This window comes from Zalophus californianus, chromosome 1 (genome assembly GCF_009762305.2).
Source record: "Zalophus californianus isolate mZalCal1 chromosome 1, mZalCal1.pri.v2, whole genome shotgun sequence".
Taxonomy (NCBI): Eukaryota; Metazoa; Chordata; class Mammalia; order Carnivora; family Otariidae; genus Zalophus; species Zalophus californianus.
In genome coordinates this window covers 77451769-77479011 of record NC_045595.1, presented here as the reverse complement: position 1 = coordinate 77479011, position 27243 = coordinate 77451769, and the positions used below count along the sequence as shown (strand labels likewise).

At 42.3% G+C, this 27243-nt stretch overlaps 1 protein-coding gene across 6 annotated transcripts in view; it reads left to right on the top strand.

Annotated features, from left to right (window-relative positions):
- Positions 1–27243, top strand: part of RARB (retinoic acid receptor beta) — a 505987-nt gene that overhangs the window by 363207 nt on the left and 115537 nt on the right. For all 6 annotated transcript variants that reach the window (XM_035724196.1, XM_027587268.2, XM_027587269.2 and 3 more), the window contains one exon: positions 5134–5282. In XM_035724196.1, coding sequence (XP_035580089.1) covers positions 5134–5282 — 149 coding nt within the window. The remainder of the gene's footprint in view (positions 1–5133; positions 5283–27243) is intronic.

The following is a 27243-nucleotide window of genomic DNA, read 5'->3' as shown; positions in this document are numbered from 1 at the left end:
TGTTTCCCTAGTGGCAGTCACCTCCATGTTGCAGGGATGGAAAGGTTTCAGATACATGCTAGAAGCTTCTGTCAGCGCAGGTTTGGTTGGGCTCACTCTCTCCTTTCACCTGTGTGCGGCCCAAAGAAGCCCCCTCAGCATGCCTGGTGCTGACTCTGCTCTGGGCAGGGATCCACGGAGCCAAGCATCCATGGAACCCCGAGTAGCAGAAGTTCCTCTGTCTTGGCCATTCCCTGACAAAGCAAGGCAGCCCATCTGGTTAGCAGTTTGGATGCCACACTGGAGGCTGCTGCTTACTGGGGATGCAGTCACCAGACAGAACTGAATAAGTCAATAAGCAAGCAAGGAAATAAATAAAAGCAGGCGGCCAAAAGCAGATCCAAATTATTCCTCAAAGACTGCTTCCCCAAACTGAAATCACATCAGGATGGCTGAAGTGCAGTTGTTTTATTGAATGACACAAGCCTCTTTTCCCCCTGGGAAGTCTAAAAACTGCTTTTTTGGCCTGCCTGAGATCGCTGAATGAGCTAATACAGGACACATTGTCTGCTGAGCCTGCAGAGTTTTCGAGCAAAAATTTTATTCCATAGACTGACTGTGCTTGCCTGGAATAAGGAACAAAATGTTTGAGACCTCTCAAGGGCATTTGATGAATCTAACTCTAATTTAAAGGGACTAATAGATTATTGATTTAAGCAGGATGACAGTGAACAGATCAATGGCCAAGCACTGTGTAGCTCTCTTAAATACCAACAATGGCTAGTGGGAGGGGAACCAGAGGCTGCCCCCCCCCTCCCTTGTTGCCCACTGTCTTTATTGGTGGTGTTGGTAGGGGGAGGACAGAAGGAGAGGAGGAGCACTAATAAACTTTGCCAAAGTATAATTTTACTGAAAAGTCCAGAGGTTTCGTTAAAGTACAGATATGCTTTTATATTGATGCCATATCCTGGTTGTAATTCTAGAACTTGCCTTGATGTGTTTGCTTAAGGCTAGCTTTGGCATTCAACCATACCACTGAGATTTGCCTTTCTGTTTGGCTTCGTATTGTTCTCTGTGGTATAAACCACACAAAGGAAATAGGTTATCAGTTTGGAGGGGGATATTTGAGTATATATTAGCACTAACACTGAATTCTTTACCACCAGTGGGACAGTTTTTCTGAGGATGATTATTTCTTGTCATATATGTCTTTTTCTATTTACGTTTGTATGGGATTCATGTATGGAGTTTGTAGGATTCAAATTATAAACCTCAATAGAAAGCATTCATTCATCCTTCAGAACACAGCATGGTCACCTCCTCTGGGAAGTCTCCTTTGATTTCTCCGGGCTCAAAAAGGCTTTTAGCTCTGTCATTGTATTATATCAGTGGTCCCCAAACTACAATTTGGACTCACCTGGGACTTTTTTTTTTTTTTTTTTAAACACTATGGCTCCCACTCCCAGACATTCTGGCGTAATAATTTTGGAATACAACCTGGGCATTAGAATGTTTAAAATCTCCCTACGTAGGTCTAATGTACAACCGGTTAGAGAACCACTGTATTATATTCTCATTGTTGATTTACTTTCCATCAGGCAAAACCATCAAGGCTAAGGCATTATACAATGCACCATCCATAGCAGGTAACACAATGCCTGGCTGGTGTAGTCTAGTCACTCAGCAAAATGCATGATTGAACACACGAACATCCACTGCACAAATATGGGAAGGTTCGTAGCATGACTGGTGAAATCACCACAGCTTCAGTAAAAGTCTAGAGCCATCACTATTGATTGTTTACAACAGAACATTTCCATTCATGACAGCTGTTCAGGAAAAGTGTTCTGGGTTCATCCATTTGTTGTAAGTGACTCTTATCCATAGAAAAAGGCTTTTACCAAACTTTGTAAAATGTTTTGGGGTTTGTGAGGTCTCCCGCCTTTTCATACCTGTACTTTGCCCAGAGTTTCTTGGGTATTAAATCGCCCAAGTTCTGTTTCCTCTCTTTGGGAGGGTGAAATGCTGGATTCCCTTTAGGACATGTATTTGAAGTGACATATTTATGGAAATTACCACCCACTTTTGAAATTCAGGGCATAACTCTGACAGCTGAATCCAGCCCTAACAGAATTCTATTTACAACTTTCCTAGACAAACCAGATTAGCTGTTCTACATGAGCGAGTAGAACATTAAAACACACACACCCCACATTGCTTCCTTGGAGAACACAGTGCAGGATTGATCGTGGTGGTGACGACACAACTCTGTCAGAGTTGTTGAAACACTTGGGTGGAAGTAGAGCCATACAAATAAAACCCATCTGAGACTTTGGGGAGGCATTTAGGGAAGGACTCCCTTATGTTGATATATTGGGAGTGACCTAGCCTTCCTGGAAGTCAATTTATCAACCTGAGTTAAAAACTCACAAAACATTTTTAAATAACCATACCTTTTGAGCTAGTAATTCCACTTCTGAGAATTTATCTTAAATAGGTATGTGCTGAGATTAGCTACAAAGAGGTTCACATAATGGAATGTTTTGCAGGAAAAATATTTATGGGCAAGGACATAAACTCATGACATAATAAGTTAGAGTCCCAAACAAAATCTGCAGTATAAGCCCACTTTAGTAAACAAACAAACCAAAATCATTTATATGCATAGAAAAGTGTTCTCGAAGGATGTATGCTAAGGTGATAACCATACGTTTTTCTCTAAGTAGAAGATTTGGGGGTGATTCTCTGCATGTTTGTTTTTCTCAGATTTTAACAAAGAGTGACACGTTATTCTACTTTTAACAAGTACTGTTTTCTTGATGTCGTTATTACTCATTTGCTTTCAGTGAAGCTGGTTAGCTTAGTGTAGGGACTGCTTTTGCGTTTACAGCTTGATAGCTGATCTGAGAAGCTTTAGTAACATCTTAGATGCCAATCTTTATGCCAAGCTACACAGAGTAAGGGCTGTCTTCATCCCAGACATCTTGCTTCTGACCAGTAAAGACTGTCATAGATTTAACTACTAGACCTGCATTACTCTAATGAATTCATTCCAAGATACTTCTGAATTATGAGAATACTATAATTATAGTTGATTTTACTCCAAAAGGATAATTAATTTTTTAAGGAAGCAAATGAGTATATGAAAGCTATTTGATTTGTAATTGTGTTACCTTTAACACCTTAGAGGGGCACTTAGTACTTGGAATGAAGAAGCAAAAGGAACAGGGAAAAGTTCATGTATTAATTCACAAATATTTATTGATAACCTGCCTACTATGTGCCAGGACCTCTTCTTGGCCTGGAACATAGTTGTAAATGATGCAGATAAGTTCCTTGGCCTCATGAAACCCATAGTTGGAAGGTAACAGAGGTAGAGTATAAAATTGTACATATATAAACATTCTAAACTTTGATACTAGTTAGGGTTTTACAGAAAATAAAATAACGGGTTGTAGTGATCAGGAGTGGGAAGGGGCATTTTACTTAGAAAAGCCATCTCTGAGGAGGTGACATTTGTTTTAAGATCTAAGAGATGAAAAGGAACCAGACATGTAAAGGTCTGAGAATTCCCAGGTAGGGGAAATGGTTAGTGCAGTAGCCTTACGTTGGTACAAGAGCTTGGCCTATTCAAGAGATGGAATAGAAGCCAAGTGTTTAGAAGTTGATAAATGAGAATGATGAACTCAGTGATGTTGATGTTGCTAAGGGGCCATATCATAAAGAGCCTTGTTGAACGCAGTAATGAGATTGACTTTGATCTAAATGGTGGCTATTGAAGGGCCTTAGACAAGTAAGGGATAAGGATTGCTTTTGCCTTTTTGAATGGTTATCTGCCTATGTATTTGAAGAAGGGACCCTAGGGTAGGCACACAGGCACAGGGAGACCACTGATGAGGCTGTGGCAGTAGCTCAGGTGAGAGGTGATGGTGGCCCACTGGCCTGGCATGGTAGCAGGATTACGAGATGAGGATGGACTCACAATATGTGTAAGGAGTAGAGCTGCCCTGACTTCCTGAAGGTTTGGCTATAGGACAATAAAGTCAGTAAAATATCTAGTCTGGAAGACTGTGAATAGTGGAACAACTGGAAAGCTTACACTCTGGGGAATATACTGTATATTGTAAAGAAATATGGAGGTTGGAAGATTCTGGAACATTATTTGACGACTTTGGGTCACTCACCCCCATGCCCATTTCCATCATACTTGATGTGCATTTTTGCCTGTGATAGGAGAAGGGCCAGGTCTTGCTTTGACACAAATGTGGAGAGAAGGGATGGGAGAATAAATTCTGTGAATTCCTATTTCCCATGGAATTTGGGTGGTTAAGAAATGAAATGGGGAATCCTGTGTGTTTAAATCTAGGGTAAAGAGCAGCATGACTCTGCCATCATCAGTACAACCCATTGCTTCTCAAACATGAATTGTACATTTGGCCATCCGAGGGTTTTGTTAAAACTCAGATTCTGATTCCCTAGGCTTGAGCTGGGGCCTGATGCTCTGTTTTCTGATAAGCTCTGAGGTGACGCTGAGGCTGCTGGTCCAAGGAGCAGTCTTGGAGTGGCCAAGGTCTTAACCGATGCTGTTATTAATGAACATCCATCATGGCAGCATAGCCCTCCCCAGATGCTTGTCCAATGGCTGTTGTGGCCCATTTATCCTGGGAAATTTACCTTTGGCTAAGTGAGCAGCAGGGTCAAACAAGTCATTTCAGAGACTCTACACGAATCAGAAGCTAGGGGAAACAGAAGAGCAGAAAGAGCTTGGGGGTTGCAGTGTGAAGATCTGACTTTGTGTCCTGGCTCTATCACCGGCCTGTTGATCTTGGAGGAGTCACGGCACTCCCCACCCCCTCCCTGAGTTTCTGTGTCTCTGGAGGGTAGCATGGTGAGAAAATCATGTCCTTCATAGTGCTGTGATGCACCGAGAAGGAGAGAGGCGAATGTGCTTGCTCTGTGAACTGTAGGGCTCCGTGTCCGTGTCCCCACTGCTGGGCCGACAATGACACATGTTTTTGTGGGCCTATCCTTGCTGGTGTTCTTGCTGAACTTGGGGCAAAGGCCTATGATTTCGCTGGTGAAAAAGACATGAAATGACCCATTTTCTCTTTTTTTCTCCCCTCCCCCCCACCCCCTACTCCATCTCCACCACAGCGATTGAAACACAGAGCACCAGCTCTGAGGAACTGGTCCCAAGCCCTCCGTCTCCACTTCCTCCCCCTCGTGTGTACAAACCCTGCTTCGTCTGCCAGGACAAATCATCAGGGTACCACTATGGGGTCAGCGCCTGCGAGGGCTGTAAGGTGAGTACCCGCGCCTCTGCACCCAGCATGCGCTCCTTCTCCACGTGCTCCGTGGGGGTTGGGGGGGACCTGCTCAGCTCTAGAAGCAGGCTGCTTTGCCGTCTTGTAATGCCACCTCCAGTGTGGTGGGCTTGGTTGTATTTGATGGTTGCATTTCTTCCTTCTATTTCATCAGTTAAAAATTCAGAAACTTCTGCAAATGACTGATGGGGGCCAAATGTTTCTAGGGCCCTTAAAATAACAGAACAGTTCTTTTCAGGTAACAAGAGCTTTTTGAAGGAGTCCTGAACAGCATCATCCTGTTTCTCTTCAGAACATGCCGTCTGCTGTCTTCGTAGTTTTATTTTATTTTTAAATATGACTGACAGTCCCCTAAATCAACTTGCTGAGAATCCAAGGTTAAAATTGGGATTTATCTTCTGGCTGTTTCCTCAGCCCTGTGGCCTTTGAATTACAGTTTGATTTTCAGCCTGTAGGGACTTGCTACTGTGTGCGTGCGTCATAAATTCAGGAGAGCTGGATTTAAAATTCCAGCCTACGGAGTAGTGGGGGCTGAACATGTGTCAGAGAGGCTATGGCTGCTTTGAATCAAGCTAGACAATTGCTATCGAGTCCAACAGTCTTAATTGAATGAAAGAGCTGCATTTTTTTTTTTTTTTAGAGAGAGATAAAAGAAAAACAAAGAATGACTTCATAGACAAATCCAACTCATCCACAGACAGTTTTTCAAAGGAACTATGGCTGTCTTGAGCTAGCCCTTTCCCAGATATACAGCTTTTTTAGGGTCCCTCGTACAGCTGGTCACATCTGTTCTGTATGTAGCTCCATTGGATGATTCATTGTAATTATAAGCATGCTGGAATATTACAGGTGCTCCCATCAGGTGCTCCGTGGCATTTTGTATTTGGCTTGTCAGAGTTAGCATTTATTAGCAGCATATGGATTGGTTAGGCACTGCAGTGTAACAAACCATCCTAAAACTGGGTGGCCCAAAACAACCACCTTGCGTTTAGCTTATGGTTCTGTGGGGCAGCACCTGCTCTTAGCTATGCTCCGCTGTGTATCTCTGGTCAGCTGCAGGTTCCCTAGGTGGTTGTGCTTCTGGGGGTTACCGAAGGCTCCTGTTGCTGGGGACTCTTGGTTCTTCCTCATGTGGTCTGTCATGCCTGTTGGGCTGGTACTGGCTTATTTGCACAGGCAGGGTTCCAGAAGAAAGAACAGAGGCACATGAGGTCTCCTGAGGCCCAGGTTCACATGTGGCATGCTGTCGTGTTGGCCAAAGTAGGTCATAAGGCCAGTGATACTTGGGAGCTGGAAACAGAAACTCAACTTTCTAATGCAAAGAGCTGCAAAGTCACATTATAAGAGGCAGGAATACAGGGTAAGGAAAAACAGGGTCATTTTCACATGGAGTCCACCACACTGAATGCCTTACGGTCCATGACCCAGAGCGGATAGGATCCTAGCTTGAGTGTGCAGCACCTCACTCATGTCTGGCGTGTCGTGGGCGTTTAAAGATAGAGGTTGAACAAACACAGAAATGTCGCTCGGCCCCTGAAAGAAATTATGAGTTTTCTCCTCTTTTCAAGCCACTGGAATAAACATGGATTATTTTACTGAGCAAGGCTAGTTTAGGGAACATCTCTCTGCCTCTGGGATCGTGTTGGTTGTTTTAAAGGAGTGTCCTTTCCCCCAGTAGCTTCAGATAAGGTGGTCAGGAAAGGTCACATAGCTGCCAGTTGGCAGCTGGATGAAAAGCGAAACATTTGTGCCCAAATTATTACTTTTGTTATTGATTGCTAGCTGAACCTACTTAACTTTATCCTGAAATTTGGGAAAGCTGAAGCCAAATCCCGGTTGACTTTGTCCACTTGTTGCACAATATATAAATAAAACCTTTCCTAATGGTCATTTGAAAGTGAAATGAAAAGACACTCCTTTATTTCAAAAAATGTTTAGTCGTGTCCTGTCCAGAAATCGGAATGCAGTTGTGTTCTAACTCAGCTTACCTGCTCCCATTCTGTCCTGGGAAAAGAAATTACCCAGCATCTCCCTTCCCCGCCAGATTCCAGGCCCTACGATATTCAGCTGTTTCACAATCTGTACAGTACACACTGTTTCAATCAGCTCTTAGTCAGCTAATTCCCTTGACCTCTTGCTTTAATTTTGGACTCTGACTCTTTTTAGGAAAAACCCCCAACAACAACAAAACCCATACCAGCACAGGCAACTTTGATAAACTTGGTGAAGCCATTCAGTCATGTTAATGGCATAGCTTTTTAACAAAGTATAAGCCTGATAAGGCTGGCCAGCCAGCTGTCGAATTTGAGGGTTTTTGTATTGTGGGTGGATCTCTGAAAATGTGGACTGCCTTTCTCCTAGGATGTTGAGAAAGACTGGTCTGCATTTTGGCTTACTGGGAAAACATAGTGGTAGAATTCACAGAACTGAAAACCATAAGACTGAAGTATAATGTAACAGCCGAAGGAGAGAAACACAATTTAAAAAAAAAAATTAAATATAACTGTTACCATTTTTAAAAGTTACTAAAACAGTGCAAAGTTTATTGTATAAAAAAATAGAAAATTAAAACCACCACAGTTCTACCCTGGGAGAAAACCTCTGCTAAATCTATTTTTCTATGAGTGCATATATATATGCATCGTTATTTTTGGTTTTTATAAAAATAGAATTTTATGTTAGATGCGGTTTTAATCTGCTTTTTAAATTTAATGGTCTTTCATGACCAAAATTTAAACAACTGTATAGTGTTTGTGGTTATAACATTAATGTAGTAATTTATGGTTATATCATAATTTATTTAACAAATTCCCTGTTGTTCATTAAGTTCATCGCAGTTTTTCTCTATTACAAATAATGCTTTAATGGATAGCCTTGAGGTATATCTGTGATAATTTTTTTAGGATAAATTAGTAGAATTGGAATTTCTAAGTCACTGCCTTTGAACATGTTTAAGGCTTTTGATACAAATTGCCAAAATGTCCTCTAAAAGAGATATATCAATTTAAGTTCTGTTAGTCCATTAAAAGTTAATTGTGTTAGAGGCTATCTGTTAGGAATCTCTCCCATGTGATAATAAGGTAATGAATCAAGAAACAACTTCTTTTCTGGAATTCTGCCTCCGTTTACTTTGGTTGTTTATAATGGGCCCAAGGCATGTTATCATTTTGGGCTCCCGGCAGATACACCATGGGTCCCTGATTGACCTATAAGGGCTGGCCCATTTTTTGGCTAGAGATCACAGATCACTATTCTGGGTTGGGAGCCTCTGCTCTAAAATAGAACTCCCAAATAGAACCCAGTTTATATCTATAAGAAGTAATGTCCACAGTGGCTTCAGCCTGTCCTGACCAGAATGACCTTATTGACCGTTGTTTGGGAAAGAGAACCTTCTGTTTTCTTAGGGAACGGTGGCTGTCTCAGACTCAGAATTTAATAAATGGGAGACGGTCCACCTCTTGGAATGACCAGTGGCTACTGTGTTATCACAGCATTACCATGGCAACATAACCACTAGATGCACCATTGGATTGTCCTGTTTAGGGGATTTCCAGCTGAGCCATGGCAGTTTTTTGCGGGGGACAAAGAGTACATAAAGTGAACATGTGTTGTGGTTAGCCAAAAGGTTCAACAATATAGAGTGATAAAGTTGATTTTCATGTGTCCTTAAGAAACCGTGTCATTGCTCATAGCTAGAATTTATGCACAATTTTGGCCTTCATCATAGTTTATATTGATTATGGAGTTTAGAGTAAGGATACCAGGATTTGAATTCTAGTTAGGCTCCTTGATAACTTTGTGACCTTGGGCAAACTTCTTTAATTCTGTGTCTCTCTTCTCATCTGGAAAAATGGAGATAATAATAGTATTTCTTAATATTGCTGTGAGTATAAAATGAGTTATTATGAAGAATATAGACGGTACCTGGAACATAGTAAGTGGTATATACATTCAGTTATGGTTTACATTATCAACTTAATGACTTTTGCACAGTGATGTAACATCAGTTACACTCTTAGTATTCTTTTTTTATAGTGCTGTTTTAACAATTCTCCACTTCTTTATACCAAAAAATAAAGACTGCCTCTTTCCTTCAAGTCTCAGTTTAAGACCGAACCAATCCATTGAACCTACCCTGATTATTCCAGTACAGGGGTTGGCAAATGGTTTCTGTAAAGAGCCAGGTAATAAATATTTTAGGCTTTGAAGGCCGTCTGGTCTCTGTCACAACTACTCAACTCTGTCACTGTAGTATGAAAGGAGCCACAGACAATATGTCAAATAATGGCTATGGGCATGTTTCAATAAAGCTTAATTATTTTTTTTAAGATTTATTTATTTGAGAGAGAGAGAATGAGTGGGGGTGGAGGGGCAAAGGGAGAGAGAGAGAGAGAGAGAGAAACAGACTCCCCATTGAGCAGCCCCCAATGCAGGACTCAATCCCAGGACCCTGGGATCGTGACCTGAGCCGAAAGCAGATGCTTAACCAACTGAGCCACCCAGGTGCCCCAATAAAACATTTGTAAAAATAAGCAGTGGGCTGCACTTGGCCCTTGGGCCTCATTTCCTGAGTTCTGCTAAAGTACATGGGGATATGTTCTTTCTTACAATTTCTAAAACTCAAAAGCTGATGATCCAAAGCACTCATGCCAAGGGTGCCAGGCCAGTGTTTCTGGCGGACTGTAGGCTAGGGAATGCAGTACTCCTTCCCCACTTGCTTCAGAAATGGTGTTTAACTAAAGTTGATGGCCACTTGCCCAGAGCTCCAACATGGGAGCTTCAAGACTACCATTTTTGTCTGTTTTTGCTCCACCCCCTTATTCCCACCCAGCTTCCACTTCTTCATCATCCAAAGTCATAGAAATTAGCAGTTTCCTTATGAGTGAGCTGCTTCCAGAAGCACCTAGCATCTTACTTTGGAGAGGTTTGTGGAATATGTTTTATGAGCTACTGTCTTAGTAAGATTTTCTTGCTTAAAAAATAACCCAAATGCTTGTTGGCTTAAAACAATAGACATGTATTGTCATGGTTCTGTGCAGGTTTTCTTGTCTTGGCTGGCTTGTCTTGGGTTGGGTGGTTTAGGTGGCCTCATATGACTGGGTCCTTGACGGGATGACTGGATCCTCTTCCCATGTTATCATTCCTCATCCTTTAGCCTAGCCTGGACTTGTTCACAGGGTGGTGGATGGGTTCCCATCAGTAAGAGAGGACAAGCACCAATGTGCAAACCTCTGGTTGCATCACATTTGCTCACATCCCGTTGGTCAGACAAGTTCCATGGTCAAGTCTCAGTCTGATGGGTGGAGAAATAGAGTCCACCTTTGAAGGAGGTAAGTGGCAAAGTCACCTTGCAAAAGGGTGAATATATTAGAGCTGGCATTTGATGATACACTGTCTTCTATTAACTTCTGATTTCATGTGTAAGTCTCTTCTGATAGCCTATATTCACCATCCCATCATCTTTTAGCAGATGATTATTGAATACCTCCTAAGTTCCAGGGCCTATGCCAGATGCAACAGTGAACAGAAGGGAGATGTTCCTCCTGGAACTTACTCTGTCATATAAATAACATACAGATGATAAACAATTCAGAGTTGGAAGAAAAGGAACAGAATGGTCTGTAAACAATAGTGGAGGGGCACCGGATTTATTTGGGAGTCAGGGGGAGATCTTATGACTGGAAGAAACCAGCTGTGTGAGTAACAAGGGAAAGCATTTCAGGGCAGAAACTGAATACTTAGAGTCTAGGGCTATTTCTTCCTTTCTTTGCTGTATCCGTTAGCTTCTCTGGGCCCCAGCACATTTGTGAAAGTCAAATTCACAAGTTTGAACCCAGTCCTACAGAAAATACAGTGGTAAAACTGTGTAGCCAGTATTGTACTCATTTCTTGCTAGGGATGGCTAATGTGGTGTGGCTTTATATAAGTTGAGAGATGGGTAGGGGGAAGGAGAAAAGTACCCTTGTTGGAAACCTTCTCTATACCAGGCATTGGGGCATTTTATACTCTTATTTCATTTAATTCTCACAAGAGCACTGTAGGGGGTAGGCTTGATGATGTCCATTTTACAGATGAGGAGGCTGAGTTTCAGAGACATAAAGGAGTGTGGTTAAGTTCGCACAGCTAGTCTTTTCGAGGGCTAGGATTGAAGTCTTAGGCCTTTGGGAAAACATTCCACTGCTTTAGCTGCTTTGAAACAGAAGATAGGAAGCAGTGATGTGTTGTTTTCTAGAGTGGGGGTTTCAAGGGGCAACAAATTAAAAACAGGTGGGAGTTATTTAAAAAGAAAAACAACCCTATTGTCTTGATCATTTCATAAAAGAAATGGCATTTTTATAACAAAAAGTAGAAGAAAGAAGAGCTTACAAGGCAGTCTTTCCCAAGAAGGGATGGTTACAGGGCCCACCCACGGGCACGCTCCCAAATGGTGCTTTGTTCTTGTTCTCTCTTCTTTGCCGTTGATGGGTGGAAACTTCCCATCCATAAGCCAGCATTTGGGAGCCACTGTCCAGCCCCCATGGAGAGCCCCTGGGTGCCGCCGTGATGGTGCACCTTCCCCACAAGGGCATAGAGGAAAATGCTTGCTCAAGGTCATGTTGGTAGCCTTCTATTTAAAGTAGCCTTTAAGAGTTTAAACTCCACTAGCCCCCTCAGTCCCTCAGGGCTGATTTTGTCCATTTTCTCATCTGCCTTTGTTTTCCTTGCCTCTGAAGAAGGGAGGCCCTCATCTCTGGGACAGTGTTCGGCTGCTGGGCTGTTTTGTTGTTGTTGTTTTTTTTTTTTTTTTTCCTGGCAAACAGCAAGTGGTATGCTCTGTCACAAAAAGTTTTGCAATCAGGAAGATGGATGTCTGCACTTAATTTTAGAACTTCTATTAAATACTATAAATGTGTTTAATGATTTTATTTGACCAAGGCCATTTAAAATGACTTTTTTTCCCTGTTTGTTTGTTTGTTTGGTTTTGGTTTTAATTGGCATGGATAAACATGAACGTTATGCTCTGTTTCGAGAACATTTCTGGCTTTGCCTCTCTTCAGAGGTTGGCTGCAGTATTGAGCCCCAAGAACAATATACCATGCAAAAGGCAATGACAATAACTGGACAGTGTCTGCATTCTGTAATGGCTAAAAGTGAATTGTGAAGCTTGCCATCAAGTTCATTATTCTAGTTTTTGAACCCCACAAAATAGGTCCCCTCGTAGACCCGAAGAGCTATTCTGCTTGTTAACATTGACCAACAGTGGAGAACTGACTTATTCTCTCATTAATCAGACCTCTGTGAAACACCTTCCGACACAGGCTTTAGGTGTAGAAATGAAAGGTTTTATGTATTGGGTTCCCAAAGTTGCATCCCGGTATTTATAAAGTCCACAGATGGGTGCCTGTTGGATAACAGGGACATGGTAAATATTTATAGCCTGAATGGATGAATGAAGGGTAAGGAGACCACTAGTGTGTATACCGTGTGCTGTGATGCCTAGGGGGGCTTGGTGAGCGCAGAGACGGAGCCTCTCATCCCTCTGACATGTTCAGGGAAGGCTTTATACAAGAGACGATTTTATAGATGGATCAGCATTTTCCAGAGCAGGGAGGGGAGAGGAGTGTTCGAGGCAGAAGTTGAAGGCAAGGGAACTCGGAATAGCCTCTGAAGAATTATGCGGAAAAATGGAATTGTATCCATTCTGTAGACATTAGTTTTGCATAGCCCTATGCAAGCAACTGGGGATCAGCCAGGCTTTAAAGACGCTCCGGAGGACTCATTACATATCATTTCCTCAAAAAAGATTTCTCCAGCACCCCCCCCCCCCCGGTTAGATTCCCTTCTTTCACATTTTTTATTGTTCTCCTTTGTAGCGCTTACTGCAGCTGTAATCAACTTATTATTTATGGAGGCATTGGTTTAATACCAGCTTCCTCTTTTAGACTATAAACTCCAAGAGGGCTGGGGCTCGTCTCAGTGTCTAGCAGAGCACTCTGCACATAGTAGGGCTTCAGTGCATGAGTGATTTTTTTTAAAATCACAAATTAGATCTAATTATAGAGTATTTAATATAGTGATAAATGACATAATCAAGCAGGTATATAATTCTATGGTAATGAACATACTATAATTTTATACATCCTATCTAATGATATAATTAATTGCATCTAATTATATAGGGTTGGTGATGATGCATTAATGAAAACTTTATAAAATCTATAAACAGGAACAGGCCTTTCATGGCCAAAGTGCTGCTCATTTTCTTAGTAATTTCTGCCTTCCACCTCAGAGTTAACCCTTCTGTGCAAAGGTTTATTTTGTCTTTGATACTGTCTTTATGCAAACTCTTAAGGACTTGCAACTGGAATGCTATACTCAAGAACACCGTGGGTTCTTAGTGATTTAAAATAAATAAAAATCTCAACATCTAGAATCTACTTCCCTCTGGAGAAACATCAAGACAGCTAAAATGGCATTCTGGCTTTTCCCAGTAATAGATCCTACTGAGGGGACATTAGTTTTGCATAGCCCTAAGGAGAAAACACTTTTTTTCTTCTGGATAAATGTTGTTCTACATTGAGAAATCATTTTGGGTTGAAAAGGCAGAAAAGTCTTTTTTTTTTTTTTAATTTTATTTTATTATGTTAATCACCATACATTACATCATTAGTTTTTGATGTAGTGTTCCATGATTCATTGTTTGCATATAACACCCAGTGCTCCATGCAGCATGTGCCCTCTTTAATACCCATCACCAAGCTAACCCGCCCCCCACCGCCTCCCCTCTAGAACCCTCAGTTTGTTTCTCAGAGTCCATAGTCTCTCATGGTTCGTCTCCCCCTCCGATTTCCCCCCCTTCATTTATCCGTTCCTACTTTTTTTGTTGTTTTTTAACATATAATGTATTATTTGTTTCAGAGGTACAGGTCTGTGATTCAACAATCTTACACAATTCACAGCACTCACCATAGCACATACCCTCCCCAATGTCTGTCACCCAGCCACCCCATCCCTCCCCCCCCCCCACTCCAGCAACCCTCAGTTTGTTTCCTGAGATTAAGGATATCAGTGAGATCATATGATACATGTCTTTCTCTGATTGACTTGTTTTGCTCAGCATAATACCCTCCAGTTTCATCCACGTCGTTGCAAATGGCAAGATTTCGTTTTTTTTTTTTTTTTTGATGGCTGCATAATATTCCATTGTATATATATACATCTTCTTTATCCATTCATCTGTCGATGGACATCTTGGCTCTTTCCACAGTTTGGCTATTGTGGACATTGCTGCTATAAACATTGGGGTGCACATACCCCTTCGGATCCCTACATTTGTATCTTTGGAGTAAATACCCAGTAGTGCAATTGCTGGATCGTATGGTAGCTCTATTTTCAACTGTTTGAGGAACCTCCATACTGTTTTCCAGAGTGGTTACACCAGCTTGCGTTCCGACCAACAGTGTAGGAGGGTTCCCCTTTCTCCGCATCCCCGCCAACATCTGTCGTTTCCTGACTTGTTAATTTTAGCCATTCTGACTGGGGTGAGCTGGTATCTCATTGAGGTTTTGATTTGCATTTCCCTGATGCCGAACCACGTTCAACACTTTTTCATGTGTCTGTTGGCCATTTGGATGTCTTCTTTGGAAAAATGTCTGTTCATGTCTTCTGCTCATTTCTTGATTGGGTTATTTGTTCTTTGGGTGTTGAGATTGATAAGTTCTTTAGAGATTTTGGATGCTAGCCCTTTATCTGATATGTCATTTGCAAATATCTTCTCTCATTCTGTCCGTTGTCTTTTGTTTTTGTTGACTGTTTCCTTTGCTGTGCAAAAGCTTTTTATCTTGATGAAGTCCCAATAGTTCATTTTTGCCCTTGCCTCCCTTGCCTTTGGTGATGTTTCTAGGAAGAAGTTGCTGTGGCTGAGGTTGAAGAGGTTGCTGCCTGTGTTCTCCTCTAGGATTTAGATGGACTCCTGTCTCAAAATGGTTGAAAGACCTAAATGTGAAACAAAGTCTTTTTTTTTTTCCTGGTATATGAATAAACAGGAAGTGGAGAGTGAATTTTGAATTAGCCTGCAACCCTGTATTTTTTTTTTTTCTCATGTTGGCTTGGTAAAAACAGTATATTTAATTTAGTGGTTTTAAATGGTTCATAAATTTTCTAATGGTTAAAAGTTCATAAACGGTTGTTGAAATGCCTACTTTGCTTGTTGTTTAAAAATATCTGGAGCACTTTCATTTGCCATTTTTGTTACATCAAACAAGCTAAAGGTCTGTCATTTTTGGTAAAAGTTTTACCTCTGTCATACAGTAGAGAAGCAGTTTCCAATATTCATTTCGTAGTTAACCTGTTGCTTTGAAAATGGTTCACCTCCCAGTGAGTGATGTCTCAAGTGCCTGTTTCATGTTTTGGTCAATTAAAAAAAAAAAATCGCCAAAAATCAACACTCTTTTTTCTGATTTAAAGCAAAAGGGGGGGGGGAGCAAAAGAAGTTGCTTTTACAAAATTCCTAGGGACCATCATCTAAAAATGAATTGTGACCATGTCTTACAGTTACACCAAACAAAAACAAAAATGTATTTTTGTCAGGGAAATAAAAGTATACTTTCAGGGTTTCCTGAGAGTGATAGAAATTATGACTGAAAATCATTTCTGTTTAAATCAAATTTACACCGTCCTCAGTGATGATTTAGTTACTTTTGGGAAATGAGTGTTTCGGCCTTTTCTCTTTCTAAACCTTTTACTAGAGAGGTTAAATAGAGAGCTTTCAATTCTGTATTTCCTTCTCCTGGGTGAACGCTTGGAAAAAAAGTAATACAAAGTGAAATTGGCAAAGGCATCCTGTTTTAGCAGCCCCTTTCTTTTTCTTCATGAGGGCACAGTTGTGAGCCGCTAGTTTCCCCGCTCTGTTTTAGTTGCCTTGCTCCCACCTGCAGACCTGTGTAAGCCCACAGAAACAATAAAGATATCTTACATTGATATCGCCTCTTTAATGTTTCTAGAGCGCTTTCACATATGGAATTAAATTAGGCTAAGCTTAGCTGTAGTACAAAAAAAAAAAAAAAACCCACTCCAAATTGTGCAATATCTCATACAGAATTTTTTTTTTAAACATAACAGTTCAAGGTATGCATTCCTGGTTGGTTTCTTCTCTCATCCACACAGGGATTAGGACGTCTGGCTCTTTCCAGCATTCTAGCTTGGCATCCCTTAGCGCATCATCGGGAATGAGAAAGAGAGCATAGGGGAAGCAGCATACCTGCTTTTTTTTTTTTTTTTTTTTTTTGACAGAGAGAGAGAGACATTGAGAAAGGGAACACAACCAAGGGGAGTGTGAGAGGGAAAAGCAGACTTCCCGCTGAGCAGGGGGCCCCATGTGGGGCTCTATCCCAGGACCCTGAGATCATGACTTGAGCCAAAGGCAGATGCTTAACCGACTGAACCACCCAGGTGACCCATACCTGCTTCTTAAAAGCCAGGGCCTGAGGTGGCATGCATCATTCACCAAGAACTGCTCACATGACCAGAAGCAAGTGCAAGAGATCTAGTCCAGCCACGTGCGCGGGGAGAGACCTATTATTATGGAAGGAAATAATGAATTCAGTGGAGAGCTAATAGTTTCTGTCTTCAGTTTTTTATTTGATCTTCATACCAATTAGAGAAGTAGGTGGCATAAGTTTATCCCCCCTCCAGTTTTTAAGGAAGCTTTTAAGAGTCTACAGGACCACGTTCTACCATCCATGCGCTTGATCTATAATCTAATTCTGTTACTGAAGTGGTTTCTCGTGGAAACCAGCTTGGATACATTTCTGCACTGACTTTTCCCTGATTATTCTCAAACTGTCTTTTCAAATCATATGATTGTAAACATCTCCATATTCCTGTATGTTCCATTTTGACATTTTGAGAGACTGGCAAGGCCTTCCTCAGTACAGCTAGACCTTTAGCAGGGGTTAAATTCCACAAGGCAAAAATCACACGTAGCCAGAATGACCCCAGAAAATCCCTTCAGCAAGCCGACTGTTGGAGACTGACATATGTCTCTCATTAAGGACCTACAAAGCCAATTCTTCCTCCAGCTTTGGAAACATGTTGCTGTCCCGTCTGTGGAGCACCAGATGAAACAGTTGCTTTGTTTTCATGTTGTACCAAACATATGTATCCTTAAGCACAAGAATCCTACTCATGGCCTGAAAATCACACATCTTTGTAGATGTGTTTTTGTTACTGAATTGCTCCTACCCTGATAGTTTCTTGGGGATTGGAATTTCTCTTGCGCCTTATGCGAACTGGGTCTTTTTGTTTTTGTTCAGTGTTTTTCCACTTCAGAGAGGCAGCTAGATGTGTCCTATGGATAAGCAGTGCCAGAATGGGGAAAACTTTGTTCTGTGGACCCTAGAACTCATCCCTGAAGAAACTCTAGAGAGTGGAGTAAAACTCTGTGCGCCTGTCTGCCTGTACAATACTAGCATTGTCCGCAGCAGAGGGGAAAAGCGGGGTTCTGGCAGCCCTGCCCCATTAGAGTCTTGTTCCTTGTTCCATATTGAAAAGATGACATTCCTTTGCTAGCAACGTCCTGCCCGGATTTCTGGCACCGGCTCTGTGGCCAGTGCTGTCGCCTGGGGCATTTTTGTTTGGGTTGGTTTTGTTTTATTTCAAAAGTAGCAAAGTGCAGGCGGCATAAGCGTACAAGGTAGAACTGTTTTTATAAAGCTTGTCGTTGAACTTGTTGGTAGAGTCAAGGTGGCCCGTCTGCCAGGCCGTCTGCTTCCTGCTCACTCGCGTCAAAATGCAAAAAGGCACAGAGAGTAGATTTAACTTAGGAACTTATTCTCAGGCATTCCTGAGGCAGCCTTTGAGTTTTAACAGGGGCCACCTCTTCCCTCAGAGGATTTCAATATAATGCTTCATTTATAACAGAGATTGGTGGATTTGCAAAGTAAATATTCCAATAAGGAAAAGCAAAATCTTCAGTGACCCTCCCTGTTCCGCTACTATGGAGGCTTTTTCTGGGTCTGGAAAAAAAAATCCTTTATATGGGCTGCAGCTGTGAACTGGGGCATGTAACATGGACCTCTCAGCTTCTGTGAGCCTTAAAATAATGAGCAGTAGGAAACTCTGAGGTAGGTCAGTGACGGGGAGAATACTTTGGTTTTTTAAAGGATTTTCATGGCTACACAAATCTGGAGAAACTAGAATGATCAAGCGACTCTGTGCCTCTGAATCTGAAAATAGCAGCCTTCTAAGTATACAACAGCACTATTCATACGGGCCTGGGAAGTCCCCCAAATCATGAAAATTATCCTTATCAGTCAAAAACCCAGCAGGGATCATCTGACTGTTCCGCAGGGAAATGAGAATTTTGGTTGGGATCTCACATCCATATGTCAAACTCAAATTGTAGATGAGCTGTGCTATATCTGGGGACTTTGGGTGTGTGGGCATACTTTTAACCAGCAAGTACTTTTGAAAGCTGCTGTCCAAATTTATATTACTCCTCATTAACATAAAGAATTAGTTTCAGAATAATAGAATTGGGGGGGGTGCATGTTTTCGATATTTATTAGTTTCCAGAAGCATGTCCTGCTGTGTTAGATGCTCCTGCAACTGGTTGGTACCCTAAGTTAGCAAATTTATAGACGCAGTACTCCGTAAGATATTTTTGATGGCATCTATTCCATTTGAATGTACGATATATTATGTTTGTGATAGCATCAAAACATTAAGCTAAAATGCTTGAATAGTTTTCAGTATATTTGTTGTGTCGAATTGTGACCAAAAAAAGTAGGAAAGGTAGCAGCCCACTGCCAGAAATTGTGGGAAGAGGGTATTAGAAATTGAGTCCACGAATTCTGATTACTTCCCCCAAATGGAATTAAATGTAAAATTCCTCATTCAGTCGTATTTTGGCCTTAAAGGATTATTTCCTGCTTTAAGAGTTAGGTGGGACATAGGTTCTGTTTCAACGCATATTTGGTGCAAATTCTTGCCTGTTGACCGACAGCTTGAATCTCATGTACATATCGCACATCCAGATATGGTAGTTATGTCTGTAACTATTTGTGGCAGGTAGGATCTGCATACAATTGTGAGTTCCACCGCAAGCCTGAGTCTAACTATCACCGCCCGATGTACTTGTTTTTAAACACCAACTCATAATGGAGTCATTTCTTTTACTATCCCCAAGCGTGGGATGTTTGCTCTGAGAGAGTCCACAGGACTGATATCATGGATCTGGTGGTTTAAGAAACATAAAAGAGTATTTTTTGAACTAGTGAGCCTAGGTCAGGTTTGACCAGATATTCCTTTATTATTTGATTCTATTTCATCCATCTTATGAGCTCTAGGCCTCAGAAATAGCATTCCTTTTCTCTACTATCACAGGAGAAATAAGAGCATTGGATGAGAGATAATAATGACCTCCGAGGAACTAACCTTTGCCTGTGTCATGTTAAGACCTTGTCAGTTACTCTAGGCATGCCCATGGAACAGCAGTGGAAACTGAAGATTAGTTATGTTTTGGTATTCTAGTATTTAGAATGTTAATAATTGATTTTAAAATAAAGCTGAAATTCCTACGAGGACATATAAAACAATTTAAATTGGTTAGAAAAAAAGTGATTCTTTTGAAACTTGATGTCTTTGGAACACTTGCTTCTTTTTATTCAAGCCATCTGGGAGCACAATCAAAGTGGTGTGGGTTAATCTTAGGTTCTGAAGCCTTGCTAGAACGCAGAGGCCACCTGTCTCCTCCCCATCACGAAGGCCCTCTCTTTGTTGGAGTCTCTTGTCACTACTACGTACAACCGTACTTCAGAAAATGACTTCTATGGCCCTACCCAATACAAATGGAATAGAGAAATGCAACCATTCTGTGTGTCTAGGAAGATGGGCGATATTGGTATGCATCACTAGTGTTTACCCCCCTCTCTGCTTCAAGAATCACCACAGATTATTTCTTTTTTCCATATTCATGTGATTGTCAATGCACTTGTCTCATACACACGGTTGCATTCGCATGCCATGGAAGAATTCTCTCCCCGTCAGTATCAAACTCGGCCCCTAGCAAGGGGTTTACATAAAATCCCTTGAGTAAAAACCCTCTTATTTGTCGGTACCTTCTGCATTTAATACCATTAGTCTGTGCCAAAATCATTTTATTTTTTTTTCTGCCAAAAATGTTTACAAGTTCCTTAAGCATATTTCATAGGATAGATTTAGGAAAAAAAATTGTGTCTCACCCCGAACTGCCTCTCTCTGAACTGAACTTGGTCATAATGTATCTCTCATTTTCTTTTTAAATAAATTTTAAATAAATAAATTTTAGATAAATCTCTGCCCCTCTGGGAAAACTCCCCAGGAAGTTAAAGGGCAGCTGCTATCCCTGTCTTGATGTGAGAGACCCAGTCCTGGGCCTACAACTCTCCTTTTGTGTGCGATCAACATTTCTCCAACGTGGCCTGTTGAGTCTTCGTTGAAATGGAAGTGTTGGCAGCCCTTCCTCATGTGCCGGGGCTCCTGCAGGGGAGTGAGCTTCCTCCGCAGCACGTCTACTCTTTGAAATCATGTCATCGTCGACTTATGTACTGGTTTTCTCTCCCACTGGCGTATAAGTACCATGAGAATAGGGACTTTGCGAGTCTCATTTACTTCTGTGTTTCCAGTGCCTATGACAAACTCAGCATGATGTAGGCACTCAATAGATGTTTGTTGAATCCATTGATAATAAATAAACTTAGAAGCAATAGGGAAAACAAGCTGGATTAGAACTCGTTCATGCCCAAAGATTGTGGTAGGTCCAAGTTATCACGGGGCAGAGGCTAAGGGGCAGACGGAGGAGAAGGTAGCATAATGTTGGCTGAGCATGTCCTCACAGGTGAGAAAGGAAGAATGCCAATTTCAGTAGGCATCCTAATCCGTTCCAATTTTTAGGAGTGTTCTCCTCTGAGCACTCCAAGTGATGCGGGGGTGCCCACCCCATCTGTCCTGCTGCCTCTTTCCTGCTGTCCATTGCTGCCCTGCTTTTTGGCATGGGATAAGATGATGCAAGCCCAACATTTGGGTTGGTTTTGCCACCTGATGAGGTGGCCTCTTGGTGTCTGCCAAGGTGACTGTGTTCTTATCAATTATTAAGGTCACTTCTTGGCCTCAAGTTGAACTGGTTTTGAATTTCAAATACTGGTGTTTCACCGCTTGCCATATACACCAGTGAAATGATAAATCCTATAAGTACAGGGCATAGCACAATTTACAGAGGATTTACAAATACAGTATTTCCTGGCTTCGTATAACTTTACTGTGTAGGTAGGACAGGAGAGTGCAATGCCTTTTTTTCTAGTGTTTAACTTCTAAAAAAAGTGTTTGAGGTAAAAATTGTATAGGGCTAAAATGACCCTGAATCATCCAAACTGTGTGTGTTCCAGTTACCCTCGCTGCCTAACAAACCATCACAAATCTTAGAGATAGAAAACAACTTTTCCAAGGGTGCCTGGGTGGCTCAGTCAGTTAAGCGTCTGCCTTCGGCTCAGGTGAATGATCCCTGGGTCCTGGGATCGAGCCCCGCATCGGGCTCCCTGCTCAGCGGGGAGCCTGCTTCTCCCTCCCACTCCCCCTGCTTGGGTTCCCTCTCCCTCTGTGTCTCTCTCTGTCAAATAAATAAATAAAATCTTTAAAAAAAAAAAAAAGAAAACTTTTCCTTTTTGCTCACAGATTCTGTGGGTACAAAAATCCAGGCAGGGCACAGCAGAGATGGCTTGTCTGCGCTGCGTGCTCTGGTGCCTCAGCTGAGAACCTTCGGCATCTGCCATGTCTCCACGTCTGGGAAGCGTCTTCAGCAATGCGCCTGGTAGTCAGTGCTGCCCGTTGACTGGGACCTCAGCCGGGGCTGTTGAGCAGAACATGGACCTGTGGCTTCTTGCTGGGGCTGTGCTTCCTGACAGAATGGCAGTCTCGGCATTATCAGACTTGCTACGGGGTGGCTCAGTGGTCCACAAGCTAGGGTTGCAGAAAGCAAAGTGGAAGACATGTGGCCTCTTATTTCCTAGCCTTAGAAGCGCCATAAAGTCCCTTCTGTCAAATTCCATTGATTAGGGTAGTCACAGACCCACCCAGGTGCGAGGGGGAGGGGACATAGCCCCTCCTCCCTCTGGGACAGAGCCCGGGTCACTTTAGAAGAGCTGCTGGGAAGGGAGATGTCACCGTGGCCACCTTGGGTTTTGTTTTGAACCACAGGCTTTTTCTTTAGTTAGTTGCCAGATGGTGTAAGTGAATTGTTTTTAGGACCATGCTGTAGGGAAAACATGCATCTTTTAGACTACCAAGACTCATGGCTCACCTTGAAAAACAGGTGGGAACCAAGAGAGACCAAGAGAACTGTGGATTCCCGCCACTAATCTTGCACTTGAGGACATCACTCACGGAGTTAACTGGCAGGTCAGCATCTGCCACCCACCCTCCTTTAAGCTTCTGTGAGCGGCTTCTTCCTTCCCAAGTAATGAGGAAAAATGAAATGCACTTAGGGTGTAATAATGCCTATGACTACAGAGAGGGAAAGAATTTACCAGAAGGCCCAGGTGAGACCCCAGCTCTGCCAACTATCTCGAAACAGAAGGGCAGCTCATCTCCCAGGGATTGACCTCCAGTTCCGGCCCTCTGCCCTCCCCCCTGGCTTGTGTCAGATTATACAATGATTGTCTTACTGATTTTCAGCCACCGAATTTTTTTTTTTTTTTTTTTTTTAACTAAATGTGGGTTCTGTTGTCTGATGCTCTCATCCTTGCGCTTCCCCACGTCCTTGCCAGGATAGTTATTTATTCCTTTTGGGGTGAGCTATTCTTGTGCATGGTCAGGGTGCTGAACTCCCACTGACTTCTACTGCAGTTCTCTTTGGCCTCAGTTTAGAAGTTGTCTGTGGGCCTTTAATTACACCCTCTGGCAAAGGAGAAAGAGCGCTTGAAACATGCATAAATTCTGTACATATTTCCAAGGCTGGCCTGTTTAAAAAATGCTGTCTGTCTGTCTGCTTTTTTTTTTTCCTCTTTGAACTTGGACATGGATTTTTTTTTTGACAGTATGTCAAGGGAAGGGCAGTGAGAAAATAGGCACGGGTATTTACTTAAAAGTTACTTAGTGAATCCGTCACAGTGCATTCATTGGTTTTCGAATGATATACCATATTCTGAAATGAGGGGTGTCTTACTATGTTTATATAGTATATATACTATACGTTTATATGCCTTGCTGTACACAAGTGGTAGGCAGTTGGTGCCCCTCTCTGGCCATTTTATTTTCATTGTTTACAAATTAGATTAAAACTTTACTAATTTGTTCCTCTTTAAAATTTAAACACAACACTGTGCGATGTGCTGAATTTTGTTCAAGTCTGCATAAATAAATACTTGCAATGACTTTTTAAAGTAGCAAATTTCATGAGTTTTAGGGACATCCGTAGAACGGTGGAAGGGTTTTTCATTGTTGGCTGGTTGAGCGGAGTTGTGAGGTTGTGAAGGCCTTCCAATCTCTTTCTTAGCCACAACATTTCCTCGGGTTACCACCTGCCGTGCCTCTGCTATCTATTGTAGAGGAAGGGCTGGATTATCACTGATCACAGAATCCCCAGGTCCTACTAATCCCTGTCTCTTTCAGCCCCTCCCCTCCTGGATGTTTTGAATAAAAGCTGCATGGAAGTGAAGTAGGCTGATTCAGCTTCCTCCTGGTCCCTGCTCCTTGCATTACCAGCAGTGCAGTGACCAGGAAGCTAGAAAAGAACGTGAATGATGCCCAAACTGGCCATTATCCCTGAACAACAAAAGTTTGGTTGTATGCCCATGGAAAAGAGAAATGTGTGTCCTTCAGAGCGGGCTCACAGTCTTGGTGAGATGGAGTGATATGGTGTGGTTGCTGCCATTCCTGTTGATGGTTTGCAGCCCCTCAGCCTGAGGCTGGGAATCAGGTGGCCTGGGTTCATATATCCCGGCCACCCCTCACTGAAACCTAGTTTCATCTTCTGTAGAATGAGGATAATCACATCAGAGTGTTACAGTTATTTTGAGGGATAAACACTACAGTGTATATACCCAATGTTTCTTTAGTGAGAAGAGCACTTGTTGTCTAGCACCTTCTGTGTGCCGGACATATATTTTAACTCTGTTAATGTTCACAACAGCTCTATGAAGGAGGCACTGTCACCGCTCACATTTTCCAGGCGAGGCGTAGCTCCTGGGCCAGGTCAGTGGGTCCCAGCTTCTTACCCTTTCTCTTTTCCTTTATAGACCTGATTCTCCACCTGCGAGGTGAGCCACATTAGGTTCAAATGATAATTGGGGCTACTAACGTTCATCTTTGAAATTCTCTGATTCATTACTTCCAGCAAGTATGGCAAGGAAGCATTTTGGTCATGTTTCATCGAATTCTAAACAAAAGTTCGTATTCCAGTCCGTTTAAGGTTAGGATAAAATGATGCCGGATCATTTTCTGGAAAAAGTAGCCTCATTAAGAAGTTATATTTACTTTTTCTTATTGAAGTCAGTTTTACAGTTGGAGTTGAGAGTTCAAGTGCCTTATCAGAAGGACCAGGCAGGGAAGTGAATGAGGCAGGCTAATGTGGGATAATAGGGAAGGGTGAGGAGTATGACCAAGATAACAGCTATCTTCTCATTGATTGCTGTTCTGGATGAGTGGAGTTCAAGCTTTAGCATGGATCAGACTCCCCAGGATGGCCTGTTAACCCATAGATTGCTACCCGCCCCCGCCCCCCCCCCCCCCCCCCCCCGCACTGAGTTTCAGGTTGGGGAGGTCTGGGGTGGAGCCTGAGAATCTGCATGTCTAACCAGCTCCCAGGTGATGCTCCCAGGCTGCCACATTTTGAGAGTTCCTGCCTGGTGAGAATGTGGGACTAACACTACCAAGTTTTCCAGTATTTCAAGTGAATCTCTCTCTTACTTGGGGACTGTGACTTTTTCAAGGTCTTTTCTGGTCCTCCAGACATTTCCCTACCAAGAAACACTCACACCATACAACAAATGGTCAAGAAAAACACTAGGGAGAAACGTCAAGTCGATCTCTTCTATAACTGAAATCTCCTACCTTTTAAATGTTGGCAACGCATTTAAAAGTTTTTAAGTCTGTGCCGGCTACCCCTGTCTCAGCCAAAAATAAACATGTCTTTTGGCTCAATTCAGCTTACAGATGAGCAGTTTGCAACTTCTGCTTTAGATGCTAAGGAGACACAATGGATAAGAGTAAAAGATTTACATTTTTTAAAAATTTGTGAGTAAAACTATTACGGAAAACTTTCACAGAATAAAAGAAAAGCTAGTCCAGAAACCTGCAGCACGTACTTGGCTTTTATAACCTGAGACAGAAATCCATAAACTCTTAAAATGAACAACACACACCATTCCCTCGCTTAGGCACATGCATCCTGGGAGCTGTGGTCACTACGTGAGCCTATCAGCCAGCAATAGGCATGGCTCATGTGAGAGATCCTAGAGGGGCAGCGTCCTTTTCTTTTTTTTTTTTTTAAGATTTTATTTATTTATTTGAGAGAGAGAGAATGAGAGATAGCACGAGAGGGAAGAGGGTCAGAGGGAGAAGCAGACTCCCCGCTGAGCAAGGAGCCCGATGCGGGACTCGATCCTGGACCTCCAGGATCATGACCTGAGCCGAAGGCAGTCGCTTAACCAACTGAGCCACCCAGGCCCCCGGGGCAGCGTCATTTTCATCCTCACCTTGCTGTACCTCTGGCACTTCCCAGACTCTTCTCCAAGCTCCACCTACAACCAGCTTCCTGGCTTTCCTGATCTCTATTTTTGGTTTCAGCTTCCCCTGCACCTTTTGCCACTTCCATACGCATTGTGAAAGCTTCTGTGTACCCTTCCAGTTAGACTAATAATAGTCATAATGACAACAGCTCGTATTTGTGAGCATTTATACTGTTTTAGGCTCTCCACTTGTGTTTTCTCCTTTAATCTTCATAACAACCCCCATGACGTAGAAAACATTACTGTCCCCATTTTAAAGGTAAGGAAACAAGGCACACAGAGGTTGTGTGACTTGTCTAAGATCACATAATTAATAACAGGGAGAGGCCTTTAATCCAGACCAGCTGGGGCAGGACCGAAGCCTGAAACCACTAGACTACCTCTGTGGTAAGGCTTTGACCCCTCATTTTTCCTGTAGGACCTGGACCAGTGAGGAGGCTGAGCTCACTGCAGTCCACAGAATCATCCCCACTTTTCCTCTATCTCCAAGTGAACGTCTGGCTCGTCAAACGTGTATCTCAGTAGAAATATGATGATGCACCACGTGAGACCAGGCTCACTGCTCTTTGAAATGTCTGGAGTTGCCTCATGGGACTCATGCAGGATTTATTTGATCAAAAGCTTTACTTGGTTTGGCCTTTTCATAATAATCATTTTGGTCAGTAGCTGAGCTAGTACTCAACAAAAAATTTCAGGCATCATTGCATTTGGGACCCACTAGACCAGCCCTACCCAATAAAAAATAGAATATGAGCCACAAATACGAGTTAGATATAAAACTCAAAATTTTCTAGTAGCCACATTTTTAAGAAAGTTAAAAGGAACGAGTGAAGTTAATTTCAAGAATTCGTTACTAACTCACTCTCCAAAATATCAATTTCAACAATTAATATAAAACCATGGAGAGATTTTACATTATGTTTCACACCTAGTCTTCAAAATTTGCGGTTACTTTTACACCTACAGCTCCTCCCAGTTTGGACCAAACACATTTCGGTGCTCAGTCGCCACATGTGGCTGGTGGCTATGGTATGAGCCAGAACAGCACTGTACCAAAGAGATGTGGAATCACGCGCAGTGAGAAAACCCTGAAATGCCAAGTGCAAACAGGAGAGGAGCCACAGAGGAGAAGAGAATTAGGAAAGCATCTGGATACAGTTATAAAGAAGTGATTTGGGGGGACACCTGGGTGGCTCAGT